This window comes from Lepisma saccharinum, chromosome 13 (assembly GCF_977018435.1).
Source record: "Lepisma saccharinum chromosome 13, izLepSacc3.1, whole genome shotgun sequence".
Classification (NCBI taxonomy): Eukaryota; Metazoa; Arthropoda; class Insecta; order Zygentoma; family Lepismatidae; genus Lepisma; species Lepisma saccharinum.
In genome coordinates, this window is record NC_139241.1 from 37,449,237 (window position 1) to 37,473,513 (window position 24,277).

The 24,277-nt window shown below is 36.8% G+C and overlaps 1 protein-coding gene across 3 annotated transcripts in view; it reads left to right on the forward strand.

Moving 5' to 3' along the window:
* Nucleotides 1-9,822, forward strand: part of LOC145996918 (uncharacterized) — a 45,728-nt gene extending 35,906 nt beyond the window's left edge. For all 3 annotated transcript variants that reach the window (XM_083133490.1, XM_083133491.1, XM_083133489.1), the window contains exons 3-4: nt 3,340-3,444; nt 9,003-9,822. In XM_083133490.1, coding sequence (XP_082989616.1) covers nt 3,340-3,444; nt 9,003-9,176 — 279 coding nt within the window. In that variant the 3' untranslated portion in view covers nt 9,177-9,822. The remainder of the gene's footprint in view (nt 1-3,339; nt 3,445-9,002) is intronic.
* The last annotated feature ends 14,455 nt before the right edge of the window (nt 9,823-24,277 follow it).

Sequence of the window (24,277 nt, forward strand, 5' to 3'; positions counted from 1 at the left end):
TTTGCAGACTGACGAAGCTCTGGCGTCTGAACCCCCATGTGGGACCTGTCTGCTATGTATGTGTATTTGTTTGAGTTGCTGTTTTCAGTCCACTTGATGCACAGTAAGGCTAATCGGGACTGGAACCTCAGTTTAAAGTGGGATCCGAACCACTTGTGCCTCCACCGGGTATCGAACCTAGGACCCCTTGATTACAAGGCGGCAACGCTACCACTGAAAATTAAGGGGGACGATGAACCCCCGTTGATATTATTCCGAAAACATTGAAAGGGTTCACCGTTCTCTCTGCCTCTTTTCCCTTTCTCTCTCTATCTCTTTCCCTCTATTTCCCTCTCTCTTCCTGTCTCTGTTTCGTCATTTCTCTTCTTTCCTATTTTATCCTTCTCTCTCTCTTACTCTTCTCCCCATTTTATCTATTTCCTTCTCTTTAATACTCTCTTTCTTTCTCTCTGCATTTCCTACTTTATCTCTCTCCGTCTCTCTCTTTTTCATCTTTTATCTATTTTTATCTGTCCCTTGTCTCTCTGTCCTTCGTATTTATCTCTCTTTCATTCTATTTACTTTTCTCTCCTTCTCTCTCTGTTTTGCTATTTGTTCCTCTCTCTCTCTGAATCACTTTATCTCTTCTTTCTTTTGTTTTCTATATATTTCTTTCTGCTTCTCTCTTTCCGTGACAAGAGTCCAGCCCCGTAATCCTTAGTAGAGTAGATAAGTGCCGAGTTCCGCGAACTTACTCATTGTTGGCGACGTTACATAACGAAGCAAATGTCATGAGTTACGGCAGAGAAAATAACTTTTTCCCTCGAAGGCAATTATGAATATCCTCCTCGTTCAGTATACCACGAAATGGATTGACAATGAGAAACTAAATTGCGTGCTGTGGTTGTCATGGCATGGAACATATGAAACACAAGAAAGATTTACGCAAGGATTTTCGCATTCGGAACCAGGAATGACGGACTGGTTGTCTTGACACAGCCGAATCGCCATTTCTTGTTTTTTTGCTATTGTAATCAATCCCCTGATGGGATTCTCTCATACGAGGGGAAGTCAGAAAGTAAGGTTCCCTAATTAATACCTAATGTTCTGTTCTAGATAATGAGCTGCTTCCTTGCTGAGATGAAGTTCAGAACTTGGCAGATAGATGGTAGTGGTATCAAGTGTTATGTAGAGTCCCTGGATGTATGAATCCTGTAAATAAATGAACTGCATGCTGTACGATCATCAAACTTGAACCACGCTTACGATTCAGGATGGTTTTTAATTGGAGCTGTAGATTTTGGCCAGATAAACCAAATAACTGATCTAACTTCTACTCTTGTCTTTATTATTGACGCTAAGGTAATTTTGAATATGGAACTGACACTGGAAAGCCTCTGACATCTACCAGTCAAGCTCTGAACTTCATTTCAGTTAAGAAGAAGCTGAATATTTGGAATTAAACATTAGAAACATTAAGAAACCTTATTATATCTCATAGATTTGTGCGACAGACGATAGCCCCTAGTGTTTAACACAGGATATCCGTACATCATAGTCCACCGATTTCGTCTATCACAGTGTTAGTTTATGTACACTGTCATCGACAAATGAAATTATGAATGTTGGCTTCTAGTATAAATACTGAAGTTGTTATTATGCTTAGTCGTAGAGATGAAGGACACAAGAGTGAAACCATTAAAAATAATATCTCTGAAAGTCTCGCCATATCAGAGAAATTAGTTACTTTAAATCTAAAGGATATAAAATTTTTGCCAACATTGACATTTCATTATTATATAACCTATATGTATAGATAGGTTGTGCTCGTTGGCACCCATTTGGGGAAAGGGGGCACGGAACCTTTTGCTCCCCCCTCAAACACAGATGCCTCAAGAGAGGGCCTCGAAATCATATTTTCTTTCAGTACAAAATCTGAATGAGTAGTAGGCTACAGGACGCAAATTAAAGGAATGAGTAGAGCAAACAGATTATGCTGAAGAAGCCTATGTTTAATGTAGTTTTCTTGCACGTGCCACATACATAGTTATACATAATTTGTATTTAATGTATTAATGCATACTTTTATGTGTAAGACTGACTGGAACAATAGGTTCTGCACGACCTTGATCTTAATTTCACCATTTAAAATAATACGATATTTATATACATACATGTGTGTGTGTGTAGAATTTTCAAACCCTAATCTTCATTATTGGTCATCACATGTGCTTTCTTGCAGTTCGATTATTATTTCTTGAAAATAGTTTTTGTGTAGTTTGTTTTCTACACAATTGTAATCAAATGAATACCTTAAAAAATAATCAAAAATTATATGACAACCTACACACACTTCTAATATACATGAAGTTTCTACTGACAAACATGTCTTCAAAACGCCATTTTAAAAATGGGGCCATCTCCACACACTTGCACTAGTGAAGAACAGTGGCCTTCAGAAAGCCTAAAACGTACAGAAATTTTCAACAAATGAAAATTCAATATCTCTATGCATGCTTACCACATCATCAAGATTATGAATAGAGAAGGAAGTTCGAAAACGGCCTCAGTTCACAGGCAGGTGTGGGGAAAAGCTTCACAGCGGCTCATAAATGACTGCACGTGTATCCTAAAGATTTATCTTCTTGACGTATAGAGGCACTTAATCAGACTTGAAAGTATATGAAGATCAGCAAAGGGTCTAAATGGTGAAATGCAACGTACCAAATCTACCAGATAAAATAAGAGGGTTTCATTTGATCTCCCTCGTATATACGGATCAATCCATTATCTGAATTATAATGTTGTTTATGGGGAAATATTGTATGGCTAAACTGTGTGTGAATATTATGTCAACATGTTTTCACTGTTAATGCATGAATATTTTGACCACATGTTTTCAGTAATTTTTGCTTTTAATACACACAAACACACGTGAATAAACTCTTCTGACACACACTTAGAGATTTTTGTTTCAGAATTGCATAATATAAATATCCATAACACAAGAAAAGAACGTGATAATATACTGTATAAATAGTTTGTTAATGTCTGTACTTTCTAAAGCATCTGCATATAATCTTTAGGCAAAACATTTAAAAGTACGTATTCCACTGTAGTCGATAGCCGTTTTATCTGTATACATTTTGTAAATATTTCGTATAGCGGCACTAGAACATTGTGCACTGTCATCAAAAAATAGAAACCTTCTCCTTTGGAGACCTCATCCTTTATTAGATTAACGCTAGTTGGGTAACTTTCTCTGAGTCTAAGAATTGCAATGTTTCCTTATTACTTCTTACTTTGGAGCGTTGTGTTTATTTATGTAATTTAATGATAAAGCAATAATACACGTTGCAGGGCCTGGGTGGCGTGGCCGGCAGAGTGACCTCCAGGTTGAGACAAGCGAGGGAGAGCTACAAGAGCAATGACGCCCTTATGAAGCTATTTGATGACATTTTCCAGGTACGTTGACATGTGGTTTAGAATTGAAAAAAAAATAGCCAATCAAGAGGTACATTTCCACTATTGGATATGCTGCGGTATTTTTTTAGTGATTTGTTTGTTAAAGTGTTTCTAGAAACGCCGTATTTGTACAACGTGACTAGAATTAAAGTTATCGTACGTAGAGCCCTCTGAAGTCCTTTTGAAGCAACGGACTGAGATGATACTTGGTATAGAGGTTATGCAGACAATGAGGGAACGACTACCTGCCGAACGAAAAATAGTTCCATATTTCGCCACCAGGTGGAATGTGCCGCTGAAACAGCCCTTGCATTCCGATTTCGTCACTGTATGGTGTGGATTCACCGTTTAATTCATTCTAGGGCCCCTTTTATTTTGAGAAGCTGACACCACAAGGTCTTGCCATGCGTTCCGTTACGACTGCACGTTACACTCAACTACAGCGTGTGGTTCCTGCCTACAAGAACGATGTTGTATAGATACACCTGTCTTCATGCCAGATGAAAGATTCCTGCATGTACGTCGACAAGTATGACCTCCTTCGTTCCAGCTTTGACGATAATCGTCTCCAGAGGTGTTCCAGAAGCTTGGCCACCCCGTTCTCCGGACTTGAACACGTGATATCTGGTTGCGAGGATTCCTGAGAGAACGTGTTTATCAGGAACATGTACGGCATTTACCACACCTGAAAGTCGCAAAACACGGCTACCATTCCCCCGGAAAAGCTTCGTGCGACCATTGATCGCGCTGTTTTAAGCTTCAAAAGGAGAGTGCCAGTAGGGGCGTCGCCAGATGCGAACGGGGGGGGGGGGGCTTGCGCACACCTTTTGCAAAACCTATTTTCAGTCGAAAATACTGTTGACTCTTCACAGAGGAAAAGGTTTGGAATAACCAAAACTAGTTTCTGGAAAACAAACACTTGTTTAAACAGGCGTCATACAAATGATTGTTCACTAGCACAAAATGCTATTCAGTAATTGTGCACATCTGCTTATAGTTACCAAAGAATTTGTTCAAAATTACCTACTTTAGTAAATTCTACAGTTGCCAAATAGCTTAACCGAACGTGTCTTGTTAATTCAACCAAATCAGTTATTTTCTGTGCTGCAGTGTCATGTTGTCCTGAGCGTAAAATGTTAAGTATTGAAGAGATACCATTATGACTGTATACTACGAGCGAGCAATTGATACTAATCTAGAAGTGAGGCCACATTTACTTCTCTCCATACGTTTTGGTCAACAGAAGCAAGCAAAAATGAATGAATTCATTACCCATTGGCATATTTTCATAGAAACCTTTTGAAAGTTGATTGGTATTTCATATTGTGGCTAAAGCATACATGTATGTTTCATTTCCTTTATTTGCAACATCGCACTCCTTAAATATCATCCCGCACCCCCTCAGCACCCCTAGATGGTTAATCTTAGCGCAGTTCCATTGTCGCTGACGGCGCTCACATTGAACAGTGTTGTACTGACATCAACTGAAAATAACGTTTTCCATGTCGTTATTTCAGCGCCATATTTCCACCTGGTGGCGGTTTAGTTTGAACAATATTTCGGTCGGTATTCGCTTCCCCATGAACTTCATAGCCTCTGTACCAAGTTTCACGGTAACGATGAACTCCATTGGATTCTGAGTAGGGGAACTTTACTTCTAACCACCCGGTATGAGTTCACATGTTTTCTAAAAATAATCCCGCAACAAATTCCATACTGCAAATTAGCCTTAACCAAAATTGGCCTTGCCGCATAAGAAACTTACTTATGCTAGGGGGGGGGGGAGGGTTCACGGTCCTTTACTTTTATTATCACTAAAATTCAGGAAATCATTTTGTAATTGAATAACTCATTCCTTTGTTGATTATATATGTGTAGTTATTTATTAATTTTAAAAAGATTACAAAATGACAATCATTGATAAAATATAATACCTAATTATTGCTTGAGTGTCACATACATATTTTGCTATTCACTAAAACTCACAAATACCGTAATAATTTTTCATTAATTTCTTTTTTACATAGGTGAACTTGTTTATTAATTGAAGGGTTCGGGTGTAAAACATGGTAAGTGACAAAGATTCCGTAGCAGTTCGTCCGAAAGCGAAATTCGTAGAAAAATGTACAGTTCGTCCGCGACGGTTTAATGAGTTGCGTTTCGTCCGAGTCTGGCTGATGATGAATCACACCTTGACTAACCGGTAGCACCGGAGGACACAATACATTGTACAAATCCAATCAGCAAGTTCGGAACTCCATCAGGATGTGTGCTGCCTCAGCATTCTTAAATTGATTGACTGATTTGCTTTATTTTACTTCGCTTTTTGTGCCACTTAGGGCTAATTTGCGAAGATGGGGATGAGCGATGATATGATGAAATTGATGAATGGACACTCACAAACATCCATGCCGAGGCCAGGATTCGAACCCGGGACCTTTGGCGTCGTAGCGTGATGTGCTAACCACTCCGCCACTGGGGCAGGCTAGCATTCTTAAAGCTAACGGAAGTGGAGGAAGGATGGATTCCTATCCACAGTCAGGCAGAAGAAAATGAAAATTTGAATGAATCTTTCGACTACTTTGTGGACCAGTGGTTGGAAAATCCACAGGTTTCAATTGACATGTGTAACTGCCACCAAAGGAGACAGAGGACAAATAACACGGTTGAAGGGAGGAACCACTGATCGAACTCAGTCGTGGGTAAATCACACCCCCGAGTGAAAGATTTGATTATGTATTTGAAGAAAGAAGCAGAACATTCAGATGCTAAGATTGTAAGAATGGAGGTGAATTTAGAAGGGGTGAAAAAGGATGAAGAAATATGTCTCGCTGGACAACATAATTTTACGAGACTGAAGCAATGGAGCACTCAGGAGACAGCAAAATATTTAAGATATGTCTCTTTCTTTATCTAAATGGATTAAAATACCTTGAGATTATAGTTTATTATTAAGATGTTATCTATATTTATATCAACTAACTGACAAAGCGAAAGCTGCTAAAATTGAAGTATATAATTATATCAAGCATTTTGTGTAACACATTATAAATGACAAAGCGCAAGCTGCAATTTAATGTTGGGACTACTCCTTAAATTTTTATTACATTTAAGACCGAGTGCGGTAATTCCATGGAGCTATTAAGCATTTTAAACACTCTAGAAATAACTTAAAATATCTATCCATGGATTATCCGTGCGGGTCCATGGCGTCCGTGGGTCACTTATGACTCCCCTGTCGTGCATGCTGAGCGCGAGGCTATACGGCAGGCCCACCTCTATTTTCATAGAGGTGCCAATTAACAATGGCGCTAACAATGGACTCTATCGCACTGTAAACCTAAGCAATGAACAATAGGTTTTAAAGCTTCATTAAACACTATTAGGATGGTGCCCTCGGACGAAACGGTACTCGGTCAGGTAACAGTAAGCTGACTCGATGTTATTAATAGTATCAACTAAATGAACACCATTAGAAAAGTAGATTTCATCGTTATATTACGTTAGTATTTATAAAAATAAGTTCTGATTACTTGTGAATAAAAATAACTTCCTTATATCTATATGGAGATCAATATTCGTAAAAAAATATTTATACGTTTATGAGCGGTTTCTCAGCTTCACATATCTACTTCACACACACAGAGGCTCTACTTATTACCTCAGCATACCAAGCAGAATGCGATTCATAAGCTTCTCTTGATACAAAGCTGTGTTTCGTAGACTATCGAAATTGCATACAATGGCAATATTTGATTTTTGTGATTCAATAAGAAATTTATACATAAAATAGGGATGGTCTCCTTTTTTCGAAAAATTGTAAATCTAAAAATAGTTTTTTTAGAAAACGAAAAGTGTAAGTACGATTTTTTTTTCGAAAAACGAAAAACGATTTTTATCGAAAAACGATTTTTTTTCGAAAAACGATTTTTTTCGAAAAACTAACAACGATTTTTTTCGATAAACGATTTATTTTTCGGAAACGAAAAACGATTTTTTTTCGAAAAATATTTTTTTTCTAAAAACAAGAAAGCGAAAAACGAAAAACGATGTTTTCTTCGAAAAACTGTTTTTTTCTTCGAAAAATCGAAAAAACATTTTTTTCAAAAAGGCCATCCCTAGTTTAATTCTCTTTCTTCAAGATAACAATTACCGACCCCCGTAGCGGAGTGGTTAGGAAATCGCGCTACGACGCCAAGGGCCACGGGTTCGAATCCCGGCTTGGGCATGGATGTTTTTGAGTGCTTATTCATCAATTTCATCATATCATCACCCATCTCCATCTTCGCAAATAAGCCGAAAGTGACATGACGCGAAGTAAAATAATGCAAATCAATGAAGACACAATTATGACCTTGTAACTTTCTGTTGTATTTTTCTTTAACTTGACATGTTTGTAAAAAATGATTTCAAATGTACATAGGGCTTAATTTTTTAATAGTTTTCGCTGATAGTTAGCACTTATGGATTAAAATATTTATAATTTCGAACCAAGAAGAAGACATAATTGCAATATCAACAATAAAATAATTTGCTTTCATCAAGGTCACACATATCATAAATACGAAAGTTAATTATATTACAAATACGTTATTAGGTCCACCATAAAAATATTATAACTTTTAAAATGCGCATTACAGATTTATAAAATAAATATTTTATAAAAGAGCTAAACTGTTCCAATTAATTGATATGATTCAGATCAAATTACATATTCCTTAAGTGTAATACATTTTTTACCTTGCTTGTAAGGCATGGTATCTTAAAGCAGCCTTAAATGCACATACCCAATTAAAAATCAAACGAATTTCTATGTGAGTACAGTTATTTATGTCTAGTAGAAGAAAAGTATGTGCTTCTTTACTAGATCGCACATCCAGGTACGAGAGTAAAATTTAATTCGAAACTGCCATTATGAGCACTGCTGCATGTAAACAATGGTATCTACAGTAGATACCACGTTTTACATGAAATAGAATGTACGTGGCCATGCACAGATTTAGTCGCATTTATGATTGGCAACCTTTTCATTCTTCTCATTCTTAGTCAGTGATACATATTCCGGGTCATTATGGGAATCATATACACTTTCTAACTCGTTCTCATCTTTGCTGTTGCCATAAATACTCGCGAACTTTCTGAGACACATTGCAATTCAGTAACAGCCGTTTCGCCGCTATCTTTGCTACCTACTTACCATACTTTACATGAAACAAATGGCAGATACCATAACTTTCAACACGTCTAGCTCTGTTATCTGTTGACGAAACGAAACACTTCGAGTACGATTCGACTCCATTTACGATGGACTACACGATGCACATTGTAACTCCAAAATTACCAAAATGTCACTTACCATGTCTTACACCCGAGCCCTTCAACAATTATAATAATTACAAAAATTACCATCACTAACAACTAATTGTACGATGTCACTGACATGACTGTCTCAAACAATAATAACATTATCACATAATCACATTATTAACATGAATAGCTTAGTTCCAAGCATTTTATAAACTTTACGTGTAAACTTTTTGTCAAATTCCTGTTTGCAGATTCCAATTACAACGTTGAAAGCAGTAGCAAACCTGTTGACCAATCCATTAAACACCATTGGTGAGAGACTTGCCCGGGGTGGAACATTGATATTGGCTATGGCTGACGAATCGGTCGAGTCGAAAGAAGAAGAAGAAGAAGAAAGTGAACAGAATGGTGAACAGGATGAGTAGCATATGAACTCCTACAAGAAATGCTCTGAATTTCATTGTGTGAGTCTGTGTGAATGTGCTGCACCAGCTATAGAGAGCGTAGTGCGTTGGTTTGTATTCTCGCTTAAAAATCTCCTATTTATTATTTGTTTCTGTTGGAAAGGAAATACTCTTGGGAGTATTGGATAAAATTACGAAATAAATCTCCGAGTTCATCCTACGCAATGATTTTTTTTTTCAAAAGTTGTTGCCACTGATTATAAGCTTTTTAGAGTGACGAATATAAGTTCCGACTTTGTATAAGGTAGTCCAGAACTACACACCGACTTCTGTGAGTACTTACTTAAGGATTCATTTCCTTAGCTTTCCAATAGGAACAAATGAAAAGTACGGGCATTTTTGGCTGGGGCATCCTGAACATTGTTACATGACGTCAGTGATAAAATTAGTTCATTGCTTCCATTTTTCAAGCACCCTTATCTAACACGAAATATCAGTTGAGTTTCTGAAATATGTTGCAAGAAGCAGTAATGGGTAGATCTATTATGTAAGGACAAATGAGAGAATATGTGTGTATGTATTAGATCCTTGATTTAAAGCCGTGTATTCATGTCGTAGAATCTATTACGTTACTGTAAATAAAGTTTTATATCATTACAACATAACAGAGACACATATTTTATTCTCTTGCTGTTTCTATTATACAAGTAATGTTAGTGATATGCATAGAAGTGAATCAACAACATGGTTTGAACATGTGATAAAACAATATGGCGATGGGTATTTAATATTAAAGAGGCTGGTAGACGTAGTTAAACGTAGTTCAATCTATCATCTTGAGACTTACTAGGTTTTTCCTGTACTCTTCAATTGTCACTGACGACTGAATTTAGTTTATAAAAAGCATTTCAACTTACAGTCACATCTCAGTCAATTTGAGTACTGTGATATTGTTCACGAACCAAGAACTACAAAAGAGCTTGCAATAAAAATATAGAAATTTCAAAATGCGTGTAAGTTCTTCTTGGCACCATGGAGGAAATTGAACATCAATTGTACCACGTTCAATAATGTAGTTAATAGTAACTAGCGCTGTTGTCGATCGACTAAAAATTTCAACCTGTTAATCGATTCATAGAAAGATTAAAGGAATTGTTATTAATTTCACACAGTGTGTATAACCTGGAGCAAAAGCAAATAATGTCACTTTTAAATTTCATTTTATAGATAATACATTGTAGTATTTTTTTAAAAGAAAATAATTTCATGCTTTATGAAAAACAGCACGCACATATTTTATGCACATATGCCACAATTAAAGCAATTGAAGAGTCTAGAGGAAAGCTTGATAAGTCATATTTTCCTGTTTCTACAAGAGAAAAAATTCAAACTTTCAAGAATCCACACTATTCCCCTGAAGAACGGCCCTCGAGACCGAATGACGCCCGCTCTAATAGAGGCGATTATTATTATTATTATTATTATTATACGATTTTTAATTCTGGAAATGCATGTTACTTTTCTCTTCATAAACGTTTGTATTCTCGTTTAATATCTAAGAAACTAAGAGCTAAAATATACAAAACAGTAATTTTTCCTGTAATATTATATGGATGCGAAACTTGGCCCCTTACATTAAAAGAGGAACATAAATTGAGAGTATTTGAAAATAAGATCTTTAGGAAAATATTTGGGCGTAAAAGGGATGAGGAGGCAGGTGAGGTTACATAATTTAGAACTACATAATTTGAATTCATGTCCAGATATTATTAGAATAATTAAATCAAGAAGACTTAGGTAGGCAGGCCATGTGGCACGAATGGGAGAGGAAAGAAGAGTTTACATGATTCTTGTTGGGAAACCTGATGGTAAGAGACTAGTAGGAAGACCAAGACGAAGATAGAGGGATAATGTTGAGATGGATCTAAAGGAAATTGATAGTGATGGAATAGAGTATATAGATCTTGTTCAGGATAGGGACAGATGGAAGGCCTGTTTTGCTGTAGCCAAGAACCTTCGGGTTCAATAGAGTTATACGATCGTATAACTCGTAGTTATACGATTTTTAAACTTTCGCATTTCTCAGGACTTACAGGGTATTCCTCTGTACAGTTACACTAGACAAAGCTACACTGACGGAGCCATTTAAAGCAATCGACAACAACAAATCAATAAAATTAGACTTACCAGACTTTTCTCCTGTACTCTTCAATTTTCACTGATGACTGAATTCAGTTTAAAAACATATTTGCACTTAATTACAGTCATATCTCCTTGCCCCTTCGTTCCAAACACGTGAATTCGTTTACTAACAATATTTCTAGCATCAGTTAAGACTTTTTCACAGTGACCTGAAGTAGCTGGAACTCAAAGCAATTTCTTCACTAACCTTGCGATATGTGGATGCTGGACAGTATGTGTTCCACCACTATGGAGGATCTGCGAAGTCATCTTCCAATTCCAACAATGGCAGACTTCGATCTCCCATAAGCGGCGAAAGGACAGTGACGTCTACGAAGTGTCAATATCATGCTGCTGCTTCAAATCCAGCAGAATGTGGTTCATCATCTTCACTTGATGATTGGTTGTGTTGGGATTTGTGCCTTGAACACTTCTTTGACAAAATTATTTGCCCTCCATCTCACGTTACATTATAATCGATTCGATTAAACCGATTAACTCCACAGACATAATGCATGAAGCTACTTATTTTCGAGAATAAACGTCAGAAGTAAAACTCACTCACACTCAACCAGAAACGCTACCTCGTTGCAGAACCAGTTATTTATCAGTCATTCAGACTATGTTGAACCAAAGTTTTCATATCTGAATGGTGATCTCCATGTCATATGCTTCCTGGAAGCATGTTATGTGCTACTATTCATTTCAAAATCTGCTGAAATGGAAGGGTTCGTACAGGTGCGAAGAATGCGACGCCATTGTGTTTGGGGTGAGTTTCGCTCTTTGGAGGCTTCGAAGGTCAGAATCCTCGGAATCCTCACCCTTTTGAGGGAGTTTCTCCTCCCTACCCTAGGGTGAGTGCAAATCTGTCGTGAAAACCTTCCCTATACACCTCTTTGGGTGAGTTTCGGCTGCACCGTGGTGCCACATGTACAAACTTTCCCACTGAAAATCCACTCACAGGCCTTGTCATAGCGAAATAATTTTGCCGGCATGACAACGTTTGTGGTCCTGGACCCCCTGCCAGGCTCTCCGAGGCAATTTGTCTCAAAGGGTAAACATAATATAATCAATGTCTTCGATACTAACATTCTGTGTCTTTGAATCTCTCTTTCTCCTTTACTTTATTCTTACTCTTTTCCCTGACCCTTCCTTTCTTCCTCAGCTCTTCTTCTACCTTTTCTTACAGCCTTCAGGAATTTTGATTCTCTATATTTTTAATTACACATACCTATACACACGTACCTTGCTTTCTTCCTTTGTTCATATTCCCCCCAATGTTTTCCCCCTCCGTTTCTCCCTCTTCCTCCTTCGTTCTTCCTTCGTTTCTCTCTTTTTCTTTTCTTCCCTATTTCTTTCTTCCTTCTTTCCTCAGCTTCTTTATCTTTCCTCCTGCATTTCGCATTTACCGTATTGACCTGAATATAAGCCGCACATTTTATCCAAATTTCAATTGTGAAAAATTAGGATGCGTCGTCTTATATTCGCAACCTTAAAAAAATGATGACATTTCGTCATATCATAGCTGTTAAAAATGTGCTGATTTCTCATTTGAAATAACGATAATGCAACAATAGCATTTTAGAAACTGGCCGCATTGTAGATGCCTTAATGTTATCCAACAATAGCATTGGTGTTTCTAACTGAAACAATAGCATTGTTGTCTCTAACTGGGCATTGTAAAAACTGTCGGCATTCTTGATAACGTACTCTTTGATTTTATTAAAATTGTGTTCGTTCTTCTTTAAGCTTATACAGGTATTCATTTCTACTGAAGTGGATCTACAGGTTTGTCGCCAATATGAACGATCGTGTGGAGAAAAAGGCATCATCAAGCCTGGGGACAAGGTGTAGTTACGATGAAAGTTTCAAACTTGCAGTTGTTAGTTACGCTAAAGCCACAAGCAACAGAGAAGCCGGAAGGAAATATAAACCTTAAACGTTGCTCGCGTGGCGTCTACGAGACGACAGAGAGTCTATCAGTAACGATAACTATGAAACGAGGTAGCTTGTGTATTCCCCAGCCTGGTACCTTTCTGGTATGAGCAAATGATTATTCAGAACGAGCCACGACAGTTCAAGTTTGTGCGGTGAGAAGTTATTAGTGATATTGTCTGCACCGAGTCTCTCAGACGACACGCGAATATTCGTGTTACAAAATCATACATACAACATCTATTATAAAACACATTTGTACCCAAAACAAATAATGTGTTTTATCCAACTAAAAATGAAAATGTAAGTTTTTATTGTGTATTGCTCGAGTTTTGTATTTTTATTAAATATGTAGGTTTTGTATTTTTGAACACTCAATGAATATCTGTTGCATTTGTGCCCAAAACAAATAATGTGTTTTATCCAACTAAATGGAACGAATTAACAAGAAAAGTACCGTCACGATACAACTCGCGTTAAATATTTTCCTGAGAACAACCCAGGGACGGCGTCAGGGGTGGGCACGGGTGTGCAAACGCCCACCCAAAAATTCCTGTGCCCACCTGATTGCCAACCCAATCAAATTCAATAAGTACATATACTTGGGGATATATGAATGATTCAATAGATAAGTGTATTCTGGTGTTCATATGTAACATGTATATTTTACTTGTGAATATTATCTATGCTAGAAATGTTTACATATTATCAACCCATAAAAAGCCAATTTTGTAATTTGAAAGTGAAAGTAATTAATGGAGCTATTGAAACAAAAACTGTGATCAAATGAATCCTTCCATGATTAAAAGCAGCTAGTAGGCTTAGGAGGCTCAAAATTATGCAGGGTAAAGGTAAAAAAAGTAAAAGTGTTCCCCTGTGCATAGAACCACGCCATGAAGGCGTATAGGGGGTGTGGGGGTAACGCCCCACACTTTCTTGATCCGGTCGTGAGTGGGGGTGATGTGATCAGCATCACGCCCCTGACCGCCTTTATCCCTCAGGGTTTCCCCCAGGTACCCATGTTATTCGACGCTGGGTGGGCGCCGGGGCCGCTTCCACCGTTAGAAAAGTTCCCGGATTTGAACCGGCCGGGGATCGAAAATTATGCAGGGTATGATCAAGATTAGATCAGATTTTAGGGTGAACTTGAGGACTGCAGCTCCGGGCCTCCACATACGTATATAAATACTGCTCCTTACAATTTTTATATACCTGTCATATTCAAATATCAATATGGTATGCGAAATATCAACTTTATATTCGTTCTACTAATAAGAAGGAATCACAATAATCACTACAATACCGAAGTGAATAAATTTTAATAAACCAGTTATACAGTAGAGCGTCGATTATCCGAAGTAATTGGGGGACATGGGTGTTCGGAAAACTGGTTTGTTCGGATAATCGAACTGTACATGTTTATTTGCCAAAAAGAAGTACTGTACAGTAAACTTATTCATAAAAACAGGCATCTCTTTAAGTATGTATTACAAAGTAACGTACAAAGGCAACTTTAGTAGGAATATATAGTATGTGGTACAGTTTATTAAACAAAAATATGTACATATTACATACGCATTTTGCATGAACAATACACACAGTACACAAAATTAACGTTTAAAAAAATCCTTTATTTTGGTCTGTCTAAGCAAGCCTACACGCTTACGAGCAGCTAAGTCACGTACTTTTTTCATTACAGATATCTGAAAGTGAGCGAGTACACAGTTCGGTTAAGCGGTCGTTCGGTTGACCGACGTTCGGATAATCGACGCTCTACTGTATATGGAAAAAGCTGCAGAATTATTCAATTGCTATTGAGTGGCTTATTCTATTCAGAAATTCTCGTTCCACACATAAATTTTGCCACATGAATCAGCCAAAAATGTCAACAGAATCTAGATGCAGCTGAAGTAAAGAAAAAAAGTTATCTCACGAAGTATCCAGAAGACGATTTTGTTAGTTTGTTTAGCCCACTTTTATGCTCAGATAGGCTAATCGGGACTAAACCTACAGTTTAACGTGTAATCTGAACCAGTGTGCATTGTGCTTCCACCAGAGGAGGGTGGGAGTCGAACACAGGACACCTTCATTATAATGCGACAGCGTTATGCCATTGCGGAAAAAATATACAGAAAGAACTCGTACCAAACGTGGCATTTTATTACCACAGAAGATGCGTCCGTTTTAAGAGGGTGATTGTCCGATACAAATATTTGAGACTTTCGGATATCAACGTCATCGTTCACGGAATTAGCTGTCTTGATCCACTAATGAAACGCTGTTCTGGGGCAACCCCTGCATGGTGGCATCATCGGACGGTTTCTTTCCCAAAACGAGGTAGGATTGCACAAAGCCATAGAAAATTGGGTTCATCGAATTCACTCGGGTAGACGAAGTCGAGGTGGACACTTAAATGATGTGTTTTTGAAAGCATAATGTACTCGTAATATACTATGCTTCAAAATAATATAAAAAGTTTGGTTGTATGTGAAATAGTTCTTATTTTAGTTCATTTCAAGATCATATCGTTCTTATTGGAAAATCGTATATGAAACGAAAAACCACGCTAGCCATGTGCCTTACAACAGAATCATAGAATACATACATATCTACCTACAAACAGTACGTTCAAAAGGTCATATTCCTAATCCTATTAAGCATAATTATTCTCTATAATTCTCAGAATTCCTATTGTTAGACACATCACACACTTCCCTCGGTGCATAGCGTGCGAACCTGCCTCCGACCTAAACCGGTTCGCACAATATCCGTTATATGAACCGGAAAGCGACGCTAGCCATATGCGTAACAACAATCCCAAAAATTACAAATTCATCTACCTGCAAACAGTGCGTTTAAGAGGTCATATTCCTGATGATAATCAGCACAATTATTCTCTACAATTTTCATAATTCCTATTGTTAGACACATCTTCCACTACTCCCAAGTACATAACGTGGGAACTTGCCTCCGAACTAATCCGGTTCCGGAAATGTCCGTCATATGAAGCGGAAAACCACGCTAGCCATGTGGGTAACAGAATCCTAAAATTACATTTTATTCTACCTGCAAACAGTGCGTTTAAGAGATTATATTCTTAGAGCTATTCAGCAAAATTATTTTCTATAATTTTCAGAATTTTTATTGTTAGACTCACATACTGTCCCAGGCATAGCCTCGGAACTTGCCCCCGACCTAATCCGGTTCAAGCAATGTCAATTATATGAAACGAAAAACCACACTAGCCATGTGCTTAACAACAGTATCCTAAAATTATATATTCATGTAACCACACACAGTGCGTTTAAGAGTTCATATATCTAATGCTATTCAGCAAAATTATTCTCTATAAATTTAAGAATTCTTATTGTAAGACACATAACACACTACCCTCAGTGCATAACGTGGGAACTAGCCTCCGACCTAATCCGGTTGTGGCATGACCATTATATGAATCGAAATATCCACACTAGGCATGTGAGTAACAAGAGATTCCAAAAATTACATAATTATCTAACTGCAAGCAGTGCGTTTAAGAGATCATACATAATTCTAATATTAGTCAGCAAAATTATTCTGTATAATTTTAGGTTAAGGATGTCGAATCCACCCTTCTTGATAAAAAAATGTGTAATACACAGTTGGAAAGGGTTTGAATCAAGGATTCCAGAAATGTAGAATTTATGGTAAGGAAACAATTGAAAGTGGAAAAACACATGTATTACATTTGAGGAACCTCCATTATAAATTAAACATAATTAGTATAATTACGCGCAGATGTAGGGCTAAATGCCTAATTTGTTATGTAAGGAATGTTGAGTTTAGTTATCTTAGCATAGATAATACATTTACAGTGTATTTATGGTAAGAGAACCAGAGCTAACGGACCTATCCTAACAACGTAGGCATTTCTCGAGTGACGTCACAACGCAAGGTTGTCCTCACGTTGTGCGATAAGAGACACATGTGCAATCAGGCACTCTCTAATCACACAACGTAAGAAAAACTTTGAACAATATGAAAACCAAGAACCAAATTAACGAAAATAATTTGCAGTTATTAAAATATAGAAACTTCAATATCAAAAAAATAAAATAAGATGAAAATCATAATTAGAGAAGAAAACATGAAAAAAAATGAATCCTACTAGTAATTCGCATACAGTCCAGGTTAAAATCGAAAGTTCGAGCTGCCAATACTATATGTTTGCATCATTGATTTCGATACAGGAAAGGGGTCCTGGGTTCGATACTCGGTGGAGGCACATAGTGGTTCGGATCCCACTTTAAACTGTAAGTCCAGTCGCGATTAGCCTTACTGTGCATAAAGTGGACTTAAAACACAAACTCAATCAATCAATCAATCAATCGATACAGGAAAGCAGCTATGGAAAGTAATGTAAGAAAGTTTATGTGTACTTCACAGAACAGGAATTTCTAAGTGCAAAATGTACAGTTTCAATTCGAAGCACGAATTAAGTATTACGAGTGAACTTATTTTCTTTTACGCCGAAACGGTAAACACAAGGGTCGCTTATGCAATATAGACTAACATAAGAGAACCCTATAATATCGCTTTCCTGAATGAAGACCATGTTCCATTTGCTATTCAGTAATATTGCAGTATACAATATTAGGAATTCCCATTGTTAGATATTGCAACGCCAAGGGGTTTTGATGTTATTTGGGGTTATGTTTAGGGTGGTTTATGGATATTTTAATAATATATTTTTTTTAATGTTTATTTTTTTTTAAATTTATATAAGGTTTTGTAAGTTTGGATATATAAGACTAGTAATGCGTATGTAGTATAATGTTTGATTTTTAAGATATTATGTTTTAAAATATTGAGTATTAAGATTTAAGTTTTAAATTTTAGTTTTATAAGTAATTGAATGGAGATAATTTAAGGCGCTATACTATGAAGAAAATAGTAAAGTTTTTTTTAAATTAAGATTGGTAGAAGTGACACTATCAGCGTCAGGCAGCAATTCCCCTGGTACAGGATGCTGTTTTTTTTAAAAGGGGGGTTTTTTATACTATTTTAGTCAGTGTGTTTTGATATTTGCTTCAATTTTTAAGAGATTTGTTTTATTCCAGTGGCTATTTTTGTATAAGTTTATTTTTTATTGTTTTGCTTTTTAGAGGACAAGCTATTAGGGCGATTATTATTTTATGTATGTGGAGGGGTTGGGGGGACCACATGTGTATGTGGAGATTTTAATTGAGGATACTAGCCCCTGGGAAGTTGAAATTTGAAAAATCCAATTTTTCCAAACGTTCACCGGGATAGTAAGGAAAGGCTAGTAAACTAGCCCAGTAATACTTAAAAATATTTTTTCACTATTCTAAAACATTCAACCTAACCCTGATAACAAAATATAATTTTATTATATTGCCTGTAATACTAACAGAATTTACATACAAGCTGGCAACAGCGCACACAGTCAGGTTAAGACACGTTTACGTCTATGAATGCGTTACCTTTAAATATTCACGAATCAGTTGATGTTTGTCAGCACTGCTGTTCGGGTGTGTTGTGTATTAAGTTGTGTTCTAACTAGTGTGCGTTCGTTCATACTGCATAATAAGTAAGTTTGTGTGTTTAATTGAAATGTCATTACTTTGAACATAATTAACAATGTCAAAGAAAACACGTGCAAATGTTAGTATGTACTTATTCAGAACCGAAAAAGACATTTTACCGGAAAAAACTAATATGTTGCCAACTTTTGAAGACATGATACAATGTTTTCAAAGTGTTCGTTTGGAGCTAAAAGTCGAAGGAAGCAAGCAGCCAGAAACAAGATCGGTTGCTGACATTTTTGCCACAAAACTTGAAGATATGTGGAATAGAGCATCTCTTCCAATTGTTTCCCATAAAAGAATAGTGGATATGATTGTACAGTACAATAATAAATATCAAACAGTTATTAAGCCACTCAAAAGTAGAAAGACGACATCTTTAAATAAAAAATTACAAATATTCATAGATGACGCCAGACAATTATTTGATATTTGTTCTTGTAAATGTTTGAACAGATTAACCTGCAACAGCGAGAAGACAAAGAAGATACCTGAATTGGAATGGAGATTCATAGAAAATCAGAGAAGTGAAAGAAAAATGGCAATTGGTAACATAGACAGACAGGTAACGGCTAAGCTGAAAAAGAAAATGGACAGAAAATTTAAAGAGTGTCAGCCAAAATTTGAGAACGTGATTAAGGAACCTGTAGCAGGTCCCACTGGATTCTTTGATGACAAAGTCTCTAATACAACTTTGGTATCTAGTGACAATGACAGTGACAGTTCTTCGAGTACAGTTTCAAATGATAAAGATTCCATGTGGTCTTATTCCCTTGAAAAGCAACCAAAACTGACAGACAAGAATTCTCAAAAAAGACTTTCTCTGTCCCATACGGCAAAAGCCACCGATGTGTCTAGTCGCGCTGCAGCTAAAATAGCAAATGCCGTCTTGGAAGATGTAAATCTTATTTCAAAAGACGATGCAGCCTTAGTCGTGGATAAAAATAAAATTCGAAGAGAAGTGAATAAAAATAGACGTCAATTTCAAGAAGTCAAAAAGGATGGGATAGCTTCTATTAAAGGCCTCTACTTTGACGGGAGAAAAGATCAAACTTGTTCCTGGAAAAATGGTAGCCGGAGTATTAAAACTGAAGAACACGTAGCATTAATTGAAGAACCAGGAAGTTTGTTTTTCGGACATATAGCTCTCACACGGTCACGTGCGAGTGATATTGCTGAAGGAATTATGAGCTACGTACATTAATACTCATAATATGGACTTATCACAACTAATGGTTATCGGATGTGATGGAACTAACATCAATATCGGTTGGAAAGGTGGGGTGATCCGGTTGATGGAAACTCTTCTAAATAGACCATTACAGTGGAGTGTTTGCCTTTTACACGCTAATGAGCTACCACTGCGACATATCCTACAAAAATAGATGGCCACACAAAGGGTCCTTATACTTACTCTGGACCAATCGGTTCTCGCTTGCTGACTGTGAGAAAATGGCCACTGTTAATTTCGAATCAATCGAAATTAATTTGCCTTGCGTAGATGAAAATGATCTACGCAACGACCAACAATATTTGTTCATGATGTGTCAGGCGATCGGAAAGGCAACTTGTCCCAAAAGTCTAGAAGAAAGGAATCCCGGAAAACTTTCACACTCAAGGTGGTTGACGACAGCAAACCGTATTCTGAGATTATATGTGCCAACAGAAAATCCCTCAGAGAATCTACAAATACTCACAGAATTTGTAGTGAAAGTTTACTCGCGTATGTGGTTTGAAATAAAGGGTTAGCCAGGACTAGAAAATGGAGGAAGACATTTATGGAATACAAATAAAATTTCAAAGGAATTACCTAATTCCGTGAAGGTTATTATTGATAAAGTATTACGAGACAATGGTTATTTCGGACATCCGGAAAATCTTCTTATAGCTATGTTAACAGACTCACGTCAACACATTAGGGAGTTAGCTGTCAAAATAATCCTTAATGCCAGAAAAAATGTAAATAATAAACTTTTCAAAATACCGAAAATTAATTTCGACGCTGAAGATTATGTCGACCTCATAGACTGGTTTAATTGTACAGTGACAGAACCCCCCCCCCCCCATAACAAAACATTTGTCTGAAGAAGAACTGTTGGACGTAGTAACAAAAGGTCCAATAACGTATGACCACTTTCCTTGCCACACTCAAGCAGTCGAAAGGTGTGTTAAGCTAATAACAGATGCATCATCAAAAGTGTGCGGTGAAAAATAAGCGCCAAGTTGGACGCAAGAAAAAACTTACCAAATTTGAAAATAGAAAGCAATACTTCGCTGCAAGGCATTTGTAAGTGAAATTTAACTTGGAGGGTGGAACTCGAGGTGATGCCAAGTAGTATTAGTTGATTGTTTCACCGGACGACCTTGTCCAAGGTCATTTGTTACCATAGCTTATTTTGGCCAAAATTAAGCTATATTTTCATATTTTCTGGTGGATGTAGCTAATTTGTAGGTGTAGCAAATCCCCTAACCCTACTACGAATTCAAAAACCCTCGTACTAGGGTTTAACATAGTAGATAGCTAAGGTTCCTTCCAGCTCGCCCAAGTGAGGCGGGCGAGCCAAAGCCTTTTACGCCCACATTTATACATTTTTTTGTGTATATGTGTGTGTGTGTGTGTGTGTGTGTGTTCCTTGAAGTGTTTTATGCTCTATTTTGCGCATGTGTGTGTGTGTTTCAAAGTCGTTCATGAGCCTCTGAAGTAGAGAATGTTTATTTGTGTTGTGAACAAGTTTGTTTGATACTATATCCTATTTTGACCAAAATTAAGCTATATTTTCATATCTTCTGGTGGATTTAGCTAATCTGTATGTGTAAAAAAATGCCCAACCCTAGTACGAATTCTAAAAAACCTTTGTACTGGGGTGATTAACATTTTTTAATATCTAGCTTGGGAATTCTACCCTCAGAGTCATGTGACACTCTCTTGTTTGGTTGAGAGTATACTTTGGGTTATGCTCCAAGCAGGTGGCTAGTTTTGTTTGAGAATGGTGCCAAGGTGGTTTCTTAGGTATGAAAAGACTAGAGACTACTTGATTACTAGTTATTTTTAAGATATTCATATTTGCTCTGGTCTAGTAAATACTACAAGTATGTTACTTATTATATACTCTTATTTAAGAGTTTAATTTTATAATATTTGGATCCAAATAATATTAACAATCAAGAGAGTTTTGACAATTAAAATTGTTCTGTGACTCTTTCATTCTTCACATCATAAACAAAAGTCTTCTTTGCAATAAGAATACCACTACATAAAGTGTTGTCAGGCAGGGGCTCATGGAATTCACACACAATCTTGATATTAGTTCTGTCATTGACTACCACTTGTTTTCTTTTTGATGTGTTAATAACAAATATTGGTCTGTGTGTCTTGAATTCACAAGGAGTGTAGTATACATATATGTTTCCTTCAGTTACTCTCTTGTAAGTAGTGTAAGCCTCATATAATTTAAGAAAATCATCTTGTGCTATGTCCAGATTATAATTTTCACGGGGGAAAATCTCATTACGTCCATTTTTAAGATAAATATTTTTAATCTTGCAATCATCAAATTTGCTAGAATCTTTCTCTTGACTGTTCTCTCTCCCAGTCTGGAACAACACAATTACAAAATCTCGTATATCATACTGTATACTACTGAATTGATTAGTAGCATCAAATTCGTAATGTCCACCAAAGGCTGGTTTTTGGACACACTGGTAAGTGTAAAATCCAATAGGAATTTGTGGATTTTTTAGAATATTTGCTTTGTACTTGAGGGCATAATTAGTTTCATATTCTACTACTGGTATCCTCAGCTCCATGGTCTTGATGATACACTTGGCTGTTTCAGGTAAGGTGTTGGGTAATGTTGTACAATCAGGATTCAAAGTACTATAACGCATTAGTGCATTATTGTTATTAGCTGTCCTGCGAAAAGTGACCTTCAAACCATCTTTCCATATCTGTAGTCTGAGAAGAAACCTGGCAGCAGAAGCATGGGAAATAGTGCTGTGTGGTTTATTGTCAGAATTTTGGTTCCTGTTTCAAATCCCCCTGCCTGGTAATATGTTGCATCTATTTTGGAAAATTTAAATGTCCCTATGGCAGTAGAAGTAATGCCAGGTTAGTCTATTCAATCTATTACGGTACCATGATTTCTAATTTCCACTTGAGAGAACAAGTGTGGTACAAAATTATCTACTAGTTTTATGTTTGCACAAGGGGGAAATGTTTCATTATTTTCATGTTTTACTATTTCAAATTTAATATACAAGTCAACCCTGTGAGGATGTACAAAACTGTCACCCACGTACACGTCAAATTCAATTTCACGATTGGGTTCATTGAGATTATCAAATTTACGACGATTGGGAGGAAAAGATTGTAATTCATAACTTCCAATATGTAACATGCTAATGGTTATTTTATATATTAATTTCTATGATTGCTGTTGTAGAAGCACCAGCTAAATCTACTACTTCACCTTTTTCGTTGGTTAACACTAACTCTATGTGGTCTATACGATTGTGAGATACTGGAAAATAGATAGGTGAGGAGGGTGTGTAGATGATAGGTTCCATGAACTCAGAATTTGGTTTGAAAGTTGCTATTATTCCAGTTTGTTTGTGACTACCTATGTTGTCATCAGAATTGGTAATCATTCCTTCTGCCACATTACAATGGATGTTCAAAGTCTCTATGGCCAAGAATTTAGGAATATTGCCACCTATGTGTTTGATGGCAGGCTCAAGTTTTGTGTTATTCTCAAAACCTAGTAGGTTACGTAGAGTACCTAGATCAACTGTTTCTGTTGCAGAAACTAATTCTACTCTGTGTGTAACAGAATTTTGTGATAGTAACACTCCTCTAGGTAGATGAGCTTGTAGTCTGAGAAGAAACCTGTAATGTTGATAGATTATACTGACCAGGAGTAATAATATTTTTTTCATTTCCTACTGCAACCCTATTATTGTGTTCTGTGATATTACGAATAAGATGCATACTGTAGAAATCACGTAGAGCTATAGATTTAGGATAGATAATATCATTGTGTAAACTAGAGCTCCCTTCTGTTTGGTTATTCTACGCGAAGTGGAGAAGAAAATAGGACGACTCCTTTCCGTGAATAATTCCATGACATGTCGTGGTATCAGAATGCTATACGATTTCTTTACTTTACACGATAGAATTCGATCTTATCAGAAATGCCAAGGAAAATGCTTTAGTATAAAACGGGATAATACGTACACAAACTCATGGAAGGATACTCTGCTGTACTTAATGGAAATGTTGCTACCACTTGACAGTGAAGCTGAAGACTCTGATATTCAAAGAAATATTAGATGTGAACTGCAGGAGACTTACGAGAATGATACATTAGTTCTACCTTTTGCCAAGGAGGAAATTGCCCTGGCAATAGACCAACTTAAATGTAA